The sequence below is a fragment of the Balaenoptera physalus genome (assembly GCF_965194825.1).
Source record: "Balaenoptera physalus genome assembly, chromosome: 14".
In the NCBI taxonomy this organism is placed as follows: domain Eukaryota; kingdom Metazoa; phylum Chordata; class Mammalia; order Artiodactyla; family Balaenopteridae; genus Balaenoptera; species Balaenoptera physalus.
In genome coordinates, this window is record NC_138893.1 from 3,117,481 (window position 1) to 3,135,079 (window position 17,599).

Here is a 17,599-nt window from a genome sequence, read left to right on the forward strand (position 1 = left end):
CATCATGGTACAGAAGCAGTCTTGAAAGTTAATGAAATGTTACAAACCCACAGTAAAGTAAACAATAGACCTTAAGTGAAAGTCATGAAATCGCCCTTTCCTTACTACAGAGGTATATTAACCAAATACAGTGTGGGAGCTTTAATTGGATTCTGTATAAAAAAAAAAAAAACTATAAAATACAATTGGGGGTAATTAGAAAAATTTGAATATGAACTAGATAATGGATGATATTAGAGAATTATTCCTAATTTTCTTAAGAATAATAATGGTATGGTTATCTAGGAGAATGTTCTTATTTTTAGAAAATTCTTTATTAATAAAGTAGTTAGGGGTGAAGTATCATGCTGTTAAAAAAATGTCTACATAAATATAAAATATATATATAAATATATGTAGAGCTAAGGCAAACATGACAAAATATTAAGCATGTGAAAAGCAAGTTGTCGTTGTACTATTCTTTCCACTGTTCTCTATGTTTGAAGTTTTTCATAATAAGGATGAAAAAATACTCCTCTCCTTTACGTTACTTTATGGTTCAGAGAATTTGTGTTGTGACCCTGTGTGTAATTTTAACTGCTTACCCCTTAATCCTCGGAGGACGCGGTGAGAATTGGGTGTGCCCAAGGCGGGGGGTCGGGGGGTGCCGGGGAGGATGGGGAGGGGTGGACACAACAGCAGTGATTGAAGGTATGGAGGAGAGAAGACGAGAGGTGTAGGCTGAGGCGCGTGGGTGGAAGTCTCTCGGGGAGGTTGCCTCACGCTTGTACTTCCTCCATCCTTGGGCAGATGTGACATTTAAGTTGGACGATGGAGCCATCAGTGCCCACAAACCACTGCTGATCTGCAGCTGCAAGTGGATGGCTGCCATGTTCGGGGGGTCGTTCGTCGAAAGCGCCAACAGTGAGGTAGGTGCCTTCCGAAAAGCCCAAGCGGCATCTTCATGAATGTGCGTGTGTATTTATATTAGAAAGTGTTTAACTGGCCAGAGGACTTCGATTCTTTAACTGCTAACTTGGAATAGGTTTGTTTGTTTGTTTTGTAATTTTTCTTTTTTTTTTGGCCACACTGCCGGGCACGCAGAACTTCCCCGACCAGAGATCAAAACGTGGTCCCATGCGGTGGAAGAGTGGAGTCCTAACCACTGGACCGCCAGGGAAATCTGGAATAGTTTTTAGGCAGTGCTTCAGTGTCAGGTCACCATCTTCTTAATTCTGCAGTTATGAGGAGCTGTTGTCTGTCGTTCACTTGCTCTGTGTGAGCCCCTATGTGCTCCTGTATCCTTCCATCCTCACGGCTCTCCTTCTCCCTGAAAACATGCTCAGCTATATTTTTTAACAAACGTCACCATGCAAGGTACTCTCAAAATCACATCCAAGCGGGGCAGACTGTCTTCCAGAAGGTGGAGACTGAAAAGTGTCTTTAGTCACTTAGGTCCTGGGCTCAGCTCTGCTAGTAACAGACGGGGGAATCTTAAAAAGCCACCTCCTTGTGCCTCGGTCTCCTTATCCGCAAGACGGGGGATGCACTAGGTCACGCTCGAGGTGCCTAGAGCTGCAACTCTCCCTTGAGGCTCTGCCCTGATCTGTCTCAACTCTAGGGGAACAGTAATGGAGCAAAGGGTGACTCCTCTGAAAGGCCTCTTGGAGTGCTTGTTACATCTAGTAGAAGCCACTGGGGTAACCTGTCAAACGCTGGCCCTGTCTCCAAAAGAGGGATATGCTTACAGCAGAGCACGCAGTATCTTGGAGACCCTGTATCTCCACCTTTTTACAAACTGTTGGAAAAGACAGAAAAATTCCCTTCAGGCGTTTCTAACTTTAGTCTAGAGGTAGGCATTTTTTTTGTCGAGTTTTACAGGTATTTCTTAACCATCTTTTTTAAGAAAAAAAAAAACATGGGGACACAAGCTTATTGTCCTAAGAGGCTTGTTATGCTTATCTCAGCATGTCTCCAAACTTTTAACAGAAATAACAGAAAACAATAGCTAACTTTTCCAAGGGGGGGCCCTCACACCAGAAATCCAAGCACTCCCTTTGTGACCCAGATGCCTGCATTTGCATCCCCAGGTAGGGAAGCAGAACCCTAGAATCACAAGCCAGGATAGCCAGCTGTCACTAGGCCACCCTCCTGCTTCCAGCAAAAACTACAGCTGCTCCTAAACCGACCCCCAGCCAAAGACTGTCTGCTGTTGGGGGAAAAGATGTTAGAATTATCCTGATGACCTCTTCTGGCGTCTGCCAGCCTTTGTAAACCAGGAGGTCCTTACCTGGAGCTAAAAGAAGTCTTTCCTGGGCCATCAAAGATGTTTGGGAGCATCGTTACTGAGACGACAACAGCTGGTAGAGGCCGCCCAGCGAAGAAAGGGCTGTGAGGCTCAGATCCCCAACTCCCCTACGTAAAAAGCTGAGTGGCCTCGGGCAAGTGACCACCTTGCTGAGCTCCAGCCTCCCCATCTGGAAAATGCGATCGTAACCCGTAACGTGGTTGTGAGGTGTGAGAGTTGGTACTTGCAAAGTACCTCGTAAGCGCTAAATGCAAAATGACCTCAGTCCTATTTGGATGCCGGTAGCATTGATGATATTCCTTCCCTCTCACTTCCAAGAAAATTGGGGGAAGCCACCAATTCATAAAACCTCATCCAGGGGCTTCCCTGGTGGAGCAGTGGTTGAGAATCCGCCTGCCGATGCAGGGCACACGGGTTCGAGCCCTGGTCTGGGAAGATCCCACATGCCGCGGAGCAGCTGGGCCCGTGAGCCACAACTACGGAGCCTGCGCGTCTGGAGCCTGTGCTCCGCAACAAGAGAGGCCGCGACAGTGAGAGGCCCGCGCACCGCGATGAAGAGTGGCCCCCGCTCGCCGCAACTAGAGAAAGCCCTCGCACAGAAGCGAAGATCCAACACAGCCATAAATACATAAATAAATAAATTAAAAAAACACCTCATCCAACTGGCACGTCGCCGACTTAGTAATCTCCTGAGATAAAGAGTCCAGAGGCTCGCTTCCCTTCTCTCTCCAGCTCGCTGAAGTGTGTGCCAAGGGTGCCGCAGACAGCCTGCTTTCACCCAGCGGAGAGAAGTTGATCGAGGTCAGGAGCCCACTATCCCACAAAGGGACACTGTCGGAGCTGACCTCACAAATGCTAATCCCCTTTATCCCTTCCCAGAATGGACTGTAATTGTCTCCAGATTAAAATGTGCGGGAGAGGTGACCAAAACAAAAACTTGGCAGCCAATGTGAACCGCACGTGTATGCGGCGTCACAGCCTCTCCCAGGGACCGCACCTGTTTAGCTTCACCCTGCCCCCCACCCCCTAAGGACTAGGTCACTCACCATTGAGAACTGCAGCTGAGCCTGATAGGGATGTAGAGATTCAACCCAGCTCAAGACACAAAGGCCATGGAACCAAGCAACCGAAGGTCTGTGCCGGGGCACCTCGTATACGAAGAATGGCATGAGCTGTGGATATGTCCAGCCTTTCCTGCCCTTTCTCCTGATTTCCAGGGTAGACTGTAATTCACGTAGTTATGAACTCTAGTCTCAGCTTGACCTTGGGCAAGAGGCTGACCCTCTTTAGACCTGTGTCCTCATCTCTAAAATGGGGACCACAAGAGAACCTTTTTCAAAGGGCAGGTAAGGCATGAGGATACGCGTGTAAAGCATCAGATTTGGTGCCTAGAACATGCAAAGGCTCAAGGAGTGTCAGTGACTGTTATCCTGGAGGATTCTTGTTAAATTGTTGCCATGAGGAGCTCAAGATCTTTGCCCCCCAAAAGCCTTCAGGTAACGAGCCCCCAGTTCCCTTCCTAAACTAGCAAAGTGTAGTAGAGATGGTTATGGGGGTAAGAAGAGGCATTTGGTTAAAGGCTCAATAAATGCTTAATGGTTAATGTAGGCACGTATTCACATGGGCCTTTTCTTTCTAGGCCACCTTTTAACTCTTTGTCTTCTGAAAATCTGACATCCTCCACAAAATCCAGCCTCTTTTTTTTTTTTTGCATTAATGGAATTCACATGCATATCCAGAAAGGAATAAAATATGCCCAGTGATGTTCCTTTAACTTTTTTTGTCATTTAATATTTAAGAAGACACTGTATTTTACTTCTGTTTTTCTCATTACTTTTAATGTAGCAGTAAGCATAATTTTCTCCCCAGAGGTACTCAGCAAGTGGTTCATTAAAAATGCATGCCCGGCTTGTAGGAAGCAATGCTCTGGATCTAGAATACTTTCTCATTCTCTATGAGACCATCTCTAATTATAAGCCTGATAGTCTGAGCTGATCTTCGCAATTAAAATTTTAAACCAACTAAACTGGAATATGGGTCGTTGTTTAGGGTAGCATTATATTCTTATATTTTTTAAAGCTACATTCAGCAGGTAGGGCACAACATTTTTAATTCCATTTCTTTTATTTGTATTATTTTTTTTAAGTTCTATAAAAACGGTCGCTCTGTTGCTATTCAGTTCATTATAAATGTTGAAATCACAGAAACAGCCTTTTAAAGAGAATCAGCAGTGAGGGGAAAAAAATGCGTGTTCTGAAAGTGTTTTAGTTTTTTCTCATTTGCTGGTTACTTATGAGGGTCCCTAACATTATTTGCCAAAAAGAGCCAAGCCATTGCTTTAAATAAAAAATGTTAGTGATATATTAAGCAAGAAGGAAACAGTAGGTCATGGCTGACTACAAATGTCAGAATGCTCCCAAGACAGTGGAAGCGTTGGGCCAGGGCTGCTTGCTGGAACCCACTGTCATCTCCAGCTGCCAGAAACAATTTCTTTTCATTTAGGATGTCCATTTTGCCATTACTTAGAACACACTCTTAGCTAAAATTGCTAAAGTCATCTGGGTATCTTCAAAATCCATAATCTCAGTGAAGAAAAGCTTTAGATGTCATCTATTCCAAACTTCTCCCATGTCACAGATGAGGAGACTGAGGCTCAGAGAGGGTGAATGATTTGTCAAAGGTCACACAGCATTTCAGCAACACATCTCTGGGCCTGCCTCAGCCTCCTGCCCTGTCCTGCAAGCCATTATTTTCAGAAACAGCAGACATCCCCATCCCTGAGAGAACAGGTGCTCGTAGGAAGCTCTGGAACTTTTTTATATTTATAATCACTAACACTTTAGAGCACTTAGCACTTTGTAAAATGTATATAGTTTTACTATCACGATGGCCCAAATTTTAAAGTTTCACAAGTTAATTAACCTTCAGTTATCTAAAAAGTGTACTAATCCAAGCACCATTCTAGAGAAGTGAAATTTTGCCATATGTCATTTGCCATATTTGCCATAAATAAATTCATGTCTGTATAAGACAAACGCATGTGTACATAAACATATATACACACAAATATAACCAGTGTTAGATTCACTGGAATAGCAATTACAATACAACAGCTTCTTTATTTTAAAATGATATCAGTAATGGTTTCTACTTGCCAGGTTTTATTTATTGTAGAGGTTGTGCTAGAAACTTGAAATGATCACACTTGTCAAGTCATTGATGGTAGTAACCCATGCAGCTTATGAATAGAATCATAATTGTTTTCACTCTGAGAGGGGAGGAGGTAATTTTCTTAATATTTCTAGGAATTTTTCTGGGCCCTCCCTTTGATACACTTAGGGAAACTCTAACTGTCTGAAAGGATATTCCCTCTCTGAAGTAGCTGGTGTCTATGCAGGAAAATTATATAGATGGTTGCTATAATTTAAACAGTTCTGCAGCCACACCACTAGAAGACTGCAATGGCCACGAGGCCCTTGTAGATTGTGGAGGCATTTTATGTGTGTGTGTGTGTGTATATATATATATATATATATATACACACACACACACAAATATATGGAGAGAGATTAGATATATAGTATAGATGTAATATATAATATACAGATATAATCATATATAATTCATAAATGTAATCATATATAGATATATATTTTCCTATGCTGTATAGAGAGGTTTATTAAGTACCAGAATTAAGAAGTCTGACTGTTCATCCTTTTGAACTTAGAAATCTAATTCTAAAAAACTGTTAGTGAAATAAGGTGCTGTCATGTAGCTTTCTTCCTTACCATGAAGGGTTTCCAGTCCTGCCCAGCAGTTCTGAACATAGACTTTAGAATCATATTTCCTGGGCTCAAATATCAGCCCCAACCTCCTAGCTCTGTGACCCTGGACACCGGACTTAACCTCCCTGAACCTCCATTCCTTTATCTGTAAGATGGCAAAAAGAATAGTCTCTTCCTCCTAGGGAGGATATAAGGATCAAAATAGATAGTGCATGTGGGAAGCTTATTAGCACAGTACTTTGTGCATAGGAGGCCTTCTCTTAGGTTAATTCTTATCATCATACCAAACAGCAAGCCCTAGTGGCACCATTCCGTGTTATGCCAGGGTACATCTCGTGGAGTTCGAAACCTAAAGTGAAGAATACCTGCTATAACGTGTATATCCCTGTTGATCCAGGCCCAGCCATTCAGAACTCTACTTCCCAGGCAGTCCCTGGCTCCCCAGCAAACTCTAGCATGTAGGAATATGGGCAGCAACTACGGGTACTCAGGAGGGAGACTCGGGGGATCCTCCAGGGAACAATTCCCCACACCCAGCCATTCCCCTAGATGTCCCAAGCACAGGTTTCTCTGGATTCCCTGCATCTGCTGATACCCGATACTGTTCCAGTAGTTCTGTATCTATGCCATAGGAAAAATACAGTGTGTGTGTCATGCTAGCATATACTTTTTATTTTTTATTGACGTAGAGTTGATTCCATGCTAGCATTTAGTGAAAGAAGGCTGGGATCAAGCCAGTCACTGTGACAACTAGGGGGGCTGCTCGGCCTCCGTTTTGACATCGTAGAGGGCTGGGCTCTGTCACGTGTCAGCAACAGTGCAGTCTGCAGCTCCCCCCCCCCCACACCTGTCATGCTGCTAGGAGATCTCTTTCCCCACAACAGAGTATTATAAGGTACTTGCCAAGGAGGGCCTATAATGTCATCATACATTTACAGCCCATTTGTCTGATTTATAAGCCCAAACAGCCATTTAAAACTTCCAAATCAGGCTTTGTCAGGCAGCCCCACTCTTTTGTCATCTACAAATCAAACGGTTATGTTTAAAGCCATAAATAGTAAATGACTTCTCTGCACAGCCTCAAAGCAAGGTGTCCCAGACTCACTAACAGTGAATCACACAGTGGGGCTATTTACAAGCAGTAGAGCCTGAAAATGTGCCCACTGCTTTCTTCAGCAGAACTTACCTTTTCAAATAACATTTCAGGTATATCTCCCGAACATAAACAAGATGTCAATGCAGGCGGTACTGGATTATCTTTATACCAAGCAGTTGTCACCTAACTTGGACCTGGACCCACTGGAACTAATTGCCTTGGCAAACAGATTTTGCCTGCCACACTTGGTTGCACTTGCAGGTAAGGCTGATGACTCAGGGCCATGCGGTGTCTGACTGTCATATTTATCAAAATCGCATTTAAGCAAAAATAAGATTTCCAGGGAATAAAAATTAATTTTTTATCACCCAATATAGGACTGTCTGGTACAGGGTGATATGAACTGATCAAATGTATCAGACAGCCCAATTCAATTCAGCAACTATTTTTTAAGCACCTACTTTGTAGTAGGTCCTGCTGATGCACGTTTAAAGCTGAGTAATGCATGGCCCCTGCCCCCAAGGCCCATGCTCTATGCCCTCTGCCTCATTTGTGGGTGGACCACAGAATAGGAAATAAAGCTGTTGTGTCCATTTATCCCCATAATGTGTGTTCAGACACAGTGTCTAAGAACGAGGCAGGGGGCTTCCCTGGTGGCACAGTGGTTAAGAATCCGCCTGCCAATGCAGGGGACACGGGTTCGATCCCTGGTCCGGGAAGATCCCACATGCCGCGGAGCAACTAAGCCTGAGTGCCGCAACTACTGAGCCTGCGTGCTGCAACTACTGAAGCCCACACGCCTAGAGCCTGTGCTCCACAACAAGAGAAGCCACCACAGTGAGAAACCCGTGCACTGCAACGAAGAGTAGCCCCTGCTCGCCGCAACTAGAGAAAGCCCACACACAGCAACGAAGACCCAACGCAGCCACGAAAAAAAAGAAAAGAAAGAAAGAGGCAGTAGGAGGCAGTGGTTAAGAACATAGGCTACAAATCCAGATTGCCTGGGTTCAAATCCTGGCTCCACTATTTACTGGCTGATTTCCTACTTGATTTAACTGCTCTGTGTCTCAGCTTTCTCTCTCTTTAAAATGGGGATCATAATATTCTACTACAGAATTATGAAGATTAAATGAGTTAAGAGATTATATATATATAAAGAGAGAGGGAGTCCTTAGGAACAGTGTCTGGCACCTAGTAAGCGTTATGTAAGTGGTTTTCTTAAAGCTATTTTAGAAAATGTTCTGACATTGTCAAGATCATTTTGGGAAAAAGAGAAAAAGGGAGACTTGGTTTAACTTCACAGAATCTTATGTATCATTTCTAGATTTGCTCAGTTGGTAAGCCAAAGCAGGTCAAAATAAGATATACGCTTTCGAATAATTTTTTTCTTGAATTTAAACCTTGTGCTTCATTCACCAAAGGTGTCAATTAGCAATAAGGGTGTTTATGGCTACATTTAGTTGACTCCTATTAACCATGAAAGCAGAATAGTGCCTGCTTTGCTCACTGGCTTATCCACTGCACGCAGAAAAGTGCCTGAGCCTATGTGGTTCTCAGTAAAGATCTGTTGCATCATTAAATGAAAATGAATGTATGAACAAACCAACCAGTCATATCTGCCCTTGACTTTCTGCCAGTGTCTTTAGAGAAAAGATTTATTTCTCTGTATTCCAGGTTTCTACTACACTCAACCAACTGGAGATCAAAGTTTTCTCCTTACCTCCCTTCTTCACCAGTTGGATAACAAGAGATGGTTGAAGTATTGCTATTCGTTTTTTTAAACGGTTTTTAACCAATATACCTGAAGTCATAGATTCAAATGAGTATTGCTGCTTTTTAAATACTAACTCTAGGAGGCTGCAATGGGCAATTCTTTTTTTCAGAAGTAAGAGTCCCAAGCCATTTGACTCTCCAGTTTTTATAAGTATTTGTCCTTTGAAAATAAATTGAATTTTTTTAAATAGTCAAAAGTAATTCGGAGGCAAATCTGTTGAACAAGGTTTGCGATCAATCTTGAAGTAGTGCCATTTTTGCTTAAATATTAAGTGTAGTGATGCAAACATGGGACTGATTTCTCCATGAAAGAAACTGACCCAAAGAAACCTTCTTGTGTGAACTATAGACTTCTATGTATGTTTACTTTTCTTATTAAATGCTGTTATTAACCGTTATGATTATTTAGTAAATAGCTTCCTAAGGTGATTCCTTTAATCATTTATATAGTGTTTGGTGTGTAGTATAGAGCGTTTAGACCAGAGTGTTTAAAAATCAGTTTCTGGGGTGAAAATGCCTTGCAAGGCAAAGTGTTAAACGAATATCAAGAAATATTGCAGTTCCCTAAAATTTATAACCCAGTGACTCCTCTGCGAGGTTTAGTTCCAAATAGTTCTTTGTTTGTCAATCGAGCTGAGGAAGCTTGTGTCAAGAAACCATCCCAATCTTGATACCCTGTGGACCAGATGGGGGCGTATTGACTAACAAGCAAGTATGTATTGATAGAACCAGAGCAGAAAGTAAGCATGATTCCGACCACATACTAGAAGAACAGATGCAGTGCTAGAGATGAAAAAAGAATACATCAGCATCAAGGAGCCAGAAATGCTGGGCCAAGACTGTACCCACACGTCAGTGCCAGAGGCGGGCAACAGCCTAGCAGAGGCAAGAGACAGCTCAGTCTCAGAACCACAGTTTGAATTCATCTTAGAAGCCTGGAACACAGCTTCAAAGCAGAAACGGCTCTCCCATCTAGACTTGTCTGACTTCTAGCTGAAGTCCCCGCCCTCCCCCCCCAGCCTTTGGAATTTGAGAGGCTGAACATGTCCCTTGTCTGCTGCTGATGAGACACACGTACACATTCACAATTTTAATTCCCCATTTGGACTCATTCCGGTTACTCAGTCTCTCCGCGGTCAGAGAGTACTGAGAATTGGAGGGATGTGAATGGGGAAACTGTCAAGCAGGAAGATATGACGGAGTCTAGAGGATTCTAGGCAGGTACTGGCCTGTCCAGAGCAGCACGCTCCAATAGAACTGTCTGCAGTGATGGAAACTTTCTGTGTCCGCATTGGCCGATACACGTGAAATGCGGCTTGCGTGGCTGAGGACCTGAGTTTTTTACTTTGTTTACTTTTAATTATTAATTGAAGTTTAATAGTCTCAGGAGGCCAGTAGTTACCATATTGGACAGAGAAGGTCTGGAGGACTCTGGCTATTTCAGAAGGCTAACAAGTATCCCCGGAGCCGCTGGTGCCCTGGCTGGAGACCAGGGCTCCCCGTACCGAAAGGCCACGCATCAGAGCGGGCTCTAGATTCAGTTCACGTGGAGCTGTGAGCCAGACTTCCTCCCCTCTTGGCTGGTCCCGGAGCACAGCTTCCAGGCACTAACTTTCTCCTGCCCCCTCTCCTCCCCAGAGCAGCACGCTGTTCAGGAGCTGACCAAGGCCGCCACGAGTGGCGTGGGCATTGATGCGGAAGTGCTCTCTTATTTGGAACTGGCCCAGGTTTGTAGCAATTTGCCTTTCACCTTTTCAGTGTGTTCAACCAGTTCGTGTAACGCTGATGAAACATTCCACCGTTGCATCTGTCTAAATAAAGATGTCACCACCGAGTCACAGAGGCCCCCCACTGTGTGCAACGAGAAGATCTGAGAGTTTTACGTTTCATGCACCGTTCACCCTGCTGGGCTTTGTTTGAAAAAAAACAACAAGGACCCCACCCACACGCCAGCCCCCTTGTGCCCCCCCCCACTCCCCCTGCCCCGAGGCACCAGCTTCACATGTGGGAGAACAACTCGGGGCATGGGAGGAGAAGGCATTCTCTCTCCTTTTTTGCATTCTCAAACACGGATTGGCCGAGATCAGACAGTTTCTAGAATTTCGTGAAGTCCAGTGATGGATGCCTCACGTCTCACTGCAGCTTTCCTGGGTTTTTTTTTACATCAGTACTTGTTACTATCGACGTTGTGATTCCATAATCCCCATACACACTTGCCCTCTTCCTCTATAAAGGGTCTGAGATCCAGCCTCGGCTTTGTCACTACATAACTTACTTAAGGCACAAAGCTAAACTCTGCCTCAGCTTCCTCATCTGTAGGAAATAAGGATGGTAATTCACACCCTGTCAACCTTACAGATTATTTTGAGAATCAGGTGGGAGAGAATGTTCCAGAAAGAGCACCGAAGAGAGGAAGCCCTCTCATAATACAAGGCACGTATGCAGAGTTATCTAGTCCCTGGCCTAGACTTAACGGGCAATGAGTTTACACTCTGAAGGAACTAAGAATAAACTCTTTAGTTTTTTTCTGTGGCCTATTAGGTTTGGCTTTCTCCATTCCCTTTCTCAGGGCAGTGGTTTACTAAGTCTTGGTCAGGCAGTTTCAATCGAGATTTCTCAAAAGGGAAAACGGTGGATCAGGACTTCACAGCAACCTGGTCATTCTCACTTAACATGCAGCAAGGATTTGTTATCTTCTCCCCCTGGACCAGGCACCACCCTAGACAAGAGGGCATGGAGATACAAACTCGGTAGATTCTCTCTGCCCTTGGGGCCATCCTAGGCCACTGAGGGAAACAGACACAAGCACAAATTATTAGAATCCAATGTGAAAAACAACCTCATAGAGGTTACAGTTAAAACTGAGAACAGACATCAATCACAAGTAAAATCAGCAAGCCCCCATCAACGCTGACTGTCCAAATTTGGAATTTGGGGGTGTTTTGAAACAGGCCTGGAGGACAGCTTATGACTTGTGCCCTCTCCAGTAAGTATTCCTCCTCGAGAACAATCAAATGACCCAGAACTTCATATAGGGCCAGCCCACTTGAGGTAATGATTTACAGTTGTGTCTATTTGTTTGCTTTGTGTTCCCACCCCGTGCCCTCCCCCGACCCCGCCCACACATACACCCTGCAAAGAAATAATATGATTCCTGCTAAGCTCTGGCAAGTCTTGGCAGGAAGAGTTTAGGACAGAGTCTCCCACATCTTAGCTCATTTGTTAGACCCTAACCCGAGGGGTAAGTATTTAACAGTCAGCTTGGGGACAGGAGGGACCCTGATCAGTTGCATTTTCCAGTTTCCGGGGTGTAAATACCCCTACCTGGCCAACGTTAACGACTTGAAGTCACCGAGCTCAGAGTACAGAAGGGACGCCCCCAGGGACACTCCTGAGCAGATACAAGCCAAGCCCAGTACAGCACTGCTCTGCTCTGACTTTCAGAAGGAAATCCATTATCAAGAGACGTGGGAAGCACCTGCTAAAATTGTCTGTCATGTTGGGCTTGTGATCTGCAGAGAGTTTCTTGAGTTAGTTTCCGAGGACGTTGGCTTTTCTCTTGGCCTCTGTTCAGGGCATTGATGGGGGCCCTGGAGGAAGTGCACTGTAGGTTTCAGGGGTTCACCTGCTCGGAGAAACTTCAAGAGCAACAGACAACAGAACGGATGTCTGAAAGGGGCCTGGACAGAAAGAGTGAGGGATGGGGGCACCTGCCAAACTTGGGGAGGGAACGGGGAGTAGACTGTGGATTTTTGAGCATCGGGTGTTTTGCAGTCACAGCTTCCTCAGCTGCCACTGTCCTGAGCATCTGCTCAGAAAGGAGAGGGTGGATCGAGTGTCTGCATCCCTCCCTCCCCGCCCGCACCGCCTGCTCTTCTTATGTAACCAAAGGACAGGTACAGGACAGTCACCCACGCTGCAGTGCTCCTGCACTGGCCTTTCGTGCTCCTCTTTCAGATCTCTGGCCCCAGCCAGCTGAGCTTTGACATGCAACACGGAGGATTCTGTTGCCGAGGCTTCCTTAAACAGAGACGACATCGCTGCTTTCTGCTGTGGGCTGGTGCCTTCCGGAGGCCACGGCCACTTATCATTAGAGGGCAGGTGGAAGGGGAGAGGAGAAGGGCAAGGCGTACTTTAGACTCCTGACCTGATACAGTGATCATTTTTAGCGCACATATCCCAGTGGGGGTGGGGGGTGGGGAGGGTAGGAGTGTGCCAAACGCTTACACGTGGCTGGCGTCAGAACCATGGCCAAAGTCAAAACCCTGTAGTCAGAACAAGAGGTTTCCGAATTAGTCCTCTGGGCCCTTTATTTCTTTGACCGTACCGTGGCTTTTTATTTCTTTGTAGCCCCACTTTAGAAAACAGAGTCTGACCCCCTTTTGGTCACTTCCCTGCAGTTTCACAATGCCCACCAGCTGGCCGCCTGGTGTTTGCACCACATCTGCACCAACTACAACAGCGTTTGTTCCAAGTTCCGCAAGGAAATCAAATCGAAATCTGCAGGTGAGGCCGTGCGGTCCCCATCTGTCCAGTTGTCATCACCTGTGACTGAAGGGTTCACCTTCACTGCCCTCGACAAGGAACACGGGCAGCCCCCAGCTCACGGAAAATTCCTTGTACGGTGGTCACAGATTCATGTGACGTGACCCAAGGAATTGGAGGTTGGAAATTGTCTCTGGAGAACTTCACGGCCGGGGGGGATCTGGGCGGAGGGGGGCATCAGGATGCCCTGCTGTGGAGCGGGCAGAGATTGTTGGCTCGCCCTTGTCCGGGGAGGCAGGCCTGGGAGCGAGCTTACGCTCTGCAGTGAAGGGATCCTGGGTTCAGGCTCTCTGTGCCCAGCTGTGTGATTTTAGGCAAGTGATTCTACCTCTCAAAACTTTGGTGTCACAGCCTGCCACTGGCCCTACTCATAGTCTCTGCCCATTGGGTTGTTAAGATGAGCACACGATAGTCCTGTATGAGAAGCCTAAGCACAGAACCTAGCACACAGAAGCCATGAATGAAGAGCAGGTATCATCATCTGCATTTTTCCTTCCCCAGACAACCAGGAATACTTTGAGCGGCACCGCTGGCCCCCCGTGTGGTACCTGAAGGAAGAAGACCACTACCAGCGAGTGAAAAGGGAGAGAGAGAAGGAAGATATTGCACTAAATAAACATCACTCGAGACGAAAGTGGTGCTTCTGGAATTCATCTCCAGCGGTCGCCTGAGGCAGAAGAGAAAAAAAAAAATCAGAAATCTGACACACCACTTTTAAAAGCACTACTGTAAAATTGGTCTTACTATTAGAGATAAGGTGTAGTTCAGGTGTCAGGCACTCATCTTCCTCCACTTTCATGCATTTATCTTTGTTGGGATCAAAGCACAAGCTCACCATCCATGAGCCTGGACAAAAAGGGAAGTTGACGCTCACTGCATTCCTTAAACTTGTATATTTTTTGTTAGAAGGCTTAATAAACTTTAGTCCGTTATCTCATTTCTTTTTATACAAAGGAAAACAAATCCAGCTTTCAGGTTTTGAATTCCAGATTGGAAAATATTTTTATATGGTCTCTTGTAAATGAAAATACTGTGTATTACTTTATTTTACAGGCCACACATTAACCATGAAGTCGCCCTGTGATTCTCTTTGCCCATGTGACCACCAAGCATTATTACTTAGAGGGTTATCCTTTTGTCGTGAAGTAAAGGGTTGGAATGAAATTCCCCAAAGTGCAAGTTAGGGAGTGTCTCATCTTTGTTCTGCCGAATAGCATCGGTATAATTACAAAGTCAACTCCAAGAACGTGTAATATTTACAATATTTGCCATGTAAGTGCTAGTAATTATATGGTTATATGTGCCATGTAAAATATAGTGATATCACATCTTCTGTTGTGTAAAACATCTAGATTTAAGAGGATAATCTTTATAATCATTAGAAGGGCTTAATAAATCCCAGCATTATCCAGGGCAAACTCTCTGGTGGACCTGAATACAGAAGATACCGTAAGAGCATTGGTGTTCGGATTGCTGTATTAGGACGTACATCTCTCAGTGTTCCTTGATCTTGCCATGTTTCTGCATGCAGATTCTCCGCTGACTTGAATCGAGATGGGCAAGGGAAAGGGTCCCCGGACTCTGTCCCAACGTCTGCAGGCTTGTCACACCTCCCCACCGGAAACAGGCTTCCTCAGGTCTCTCACCTGCGGCCAACTTCACTTTGTAAGACCCATATTTTTAACTCTTCCCAGGGAAAATTCACGTTGCTGCAGAAGTAGACCAAGGCAGACCACCCACCCCTGCTGAAATTCAGCGGGGCCTGTGAAGGCACGAAGCTGGAGGCTGGGTCGTCTAGGGTCACTGCATTCTCCAACGCAGACGGGAATTCTACTCCAAGAGTCTAGGAAATGGTGCTATTGTGAGTTAGTGCTGACCCTTTGTCATTCTGAGTTTTCAGTGTTAAAATAGAAAGTATTGAGCAAGGGAGTTTTGAGAGGCCGTCAATCACTGCTTCTCTGTAAATTAAAATGTTACAGCACTCACGCAGAGCATTTTAAGGCCACACTTCCATACCTGTCATGGGATGTTGTATGGTGGAGGCTGGGACTTTTTCTATCAGGAAGTCAATTTACTGATGCTAAAGCTGTTGATTTTTTTTCTAGCTTTCTGAAGTTGGAGAAGAGACAGTTGAATCCAAACTCCAATGTTGACAGCCAAATATATTTGAAAATCTATCCAGATTACAGATGGACATTTATTACTGGCAGTGGATACACACCACATTTGAAAGCTGGGAGAGGCCCAGCAATAAAGAGGCTCCTTTACCACCCTCTCATGACAAAGGAGGGGGCAGTAGAGTAGGGAAGGATGGGATGATTGTAAATGCATCTACTTTAGTTTTGGGTCAATAGGTTGTAAGTCATGAATGGAAGGAGAAAGGAGACAGAATGAGAGGAAGAATCGGCATATATCCCATCATAAAATGGTAGAAGTTGAGTTTTCGATGAGTAGTCAGAATTGAATTTATACAACCAAAGCTCCCATGTGATTGTAATCTTGCCAAAATGTAATGGACATATAAATGAACCTGGGTATAAGCAATAATATCCACTAGTGTTTGTTATCAGCTGCTGTAACCAAGTGGCTGGTTCATTTGGTTGACGCTGATTATGGCCTTTTAACCATGGTGGTTTGTTTTGTGTTTTTTATTTCACGAAAAGCCAGTAAAATCGTTTAGCTATAAAATGCTTCCAGTTTTTCTTTAAGGACTACTGTCATCATCATGTGTGTAATTTTCATTGCTTTTTAAAAAAACTATCAAAACTTTAAAGGTGCTGGGTCATGGGGGCTCTGTGTCCTCTAGGAACCAGGCAGCTTGAATGACCGTCATCTTTGTCTTCAGTATTGCCAGCAGAGTGCAATGCCATGATGTAAATGAGGGGTCTGGATCTTTGCTCTTGGCTAATATGGTTATGTCATTAGACGTGGTACAGTTCTGGAAAAAACAAAAATGATGTCTTCACCCTAGTGGACTTCTTATAATCGGATTTTGGGGGAGTCTACCAGCAATTAAGTCAAAGTTTGCATTGGTGGACTCATGAAGAGCAGTTTTTTCTTCAGAAGCAGATCTGAGAAAAGCCTTTGGAAAAATCTGTAAAAAAATTTCTGGACTTCTAGGTAGTGTAATATTTGCCCAAGCTCAGAAGGAAGAAGGGTCTCCAATGAGGTCACAGAGGGGGATTTTCTGAGTGGCAAATTCCCTATGACTCCATGGAAAGGAGTTGACAACTGTAAAAAATAACCGCAGGAAAAAGACAGTGAGTTTCCAATACATTTACACACCTTTTGAAGGTGGGTGGTCCAGATCAGACACCTTTTACATAACGCATACCAGTGGGGTCTTACATATAGAAAGTCTTGGTCTAAATTTCTCCTATGGCAATGCCTGGCAAACCATCAAGGATTTCAACAACCCTATATCAGCATTATAGGAACCACAAATTCTACTGGTTTAGAGGTAACTCAAGTATTTTCATTATAGACATTCAAAAGCAGGAATTCTATGCTTCTAAGATTTTTTTTCACACTTGCTTCCATTGTATGGTATATCAGTTGTCAAAATTCAGTTTTTCATCACTGTGACATTGGCTAAGTAGAATAAATTCTACTAGTGAGAGGAAAAAACAAAGTGAATTCTGAATTTGGAAACTTAATGAGTGCAGCATTTCTGAAATGAATGCTTTTCTGCAAACTAAAGATTTACCAGACTTTTTCTTATGGAAATATATGTGGTGTTTCTTTAATTGAATGCCCTAATTGGATGCCAGTGGGCAAATAGCAATAATTCCTCTTTTCTAGAAGAATATGACTATTGCATAAAAGATGTAGTGTTCAAAGTTAGCCAGGGAGAATGTGTTTGTGTTCTGTATGTGTGTGTATGTGTGTAAGTAATCAAGAAACAACACAAGGAAGAAAAAAAAAAAAAAGGCTAAACACAATTTTAAAAAATAAAGAGGGAGAAGGGGCACTGACCAGAGCCACCGAAGTTGAATTAAGCACTGTGAGCCTTGGATGCACCTCTTTCTTCCAAAGTGCTAATTTATGAGATTATTCCATATCTCATGACTTAATTTTCAGATGAAGACTCTGCTCTCTTAAATTTCCAATCAG

The 17,599-nt window shown here is 44.2% G+C and overlaps 1 protein-coding gene across 9 annotated transcripts in view; it reads left to right on the forward strand.

Annotated features, from left to right (window-relative positions):
* RHOBTB1 (Rho related BTB domain containing 1) overlaps nt 1-16,174 on the forward strand; it is a 69,170-nt gene extending 52,996 nt beyond the window's left edge. For 6 of the 9 annotated variants that reach the window (XM_082425529.1, XM_082425534.1, XM_082425531.1 and 3 more), the window contains 5 exons: nt 790-908; nt 7,279-7,429; nt 10,580-10,668; nt 13,342-13,447; nt 13,988-16,174. In XM_082425529.1, the coding sequence (XP_082281655.1) occupies nt 790-908; nt 7,279-7,429; nt 10,580-10,668; nt 13,342-13,447; nt 13,988-14,157 (635 nt within the window). In that variant the 3' untranslated portion in view covers nt 14,158-16,174. Of the gene's footprint in view, nt 1-789; nt 909-7,278; nt 7,430-10,579; nt 10,669-11,892; nt 11,993-13,291; nt 13,449-13,987 lie in introns of those variants that run through there. The other 3 variants (XR_014253551.1, XR_014253550.1, XM_082425533.1) reach the window with 3 other exon arrangements.
* The last annotated feature ends 1,425 nt before the right edge of the window (nt 16,175-17,599 follow it).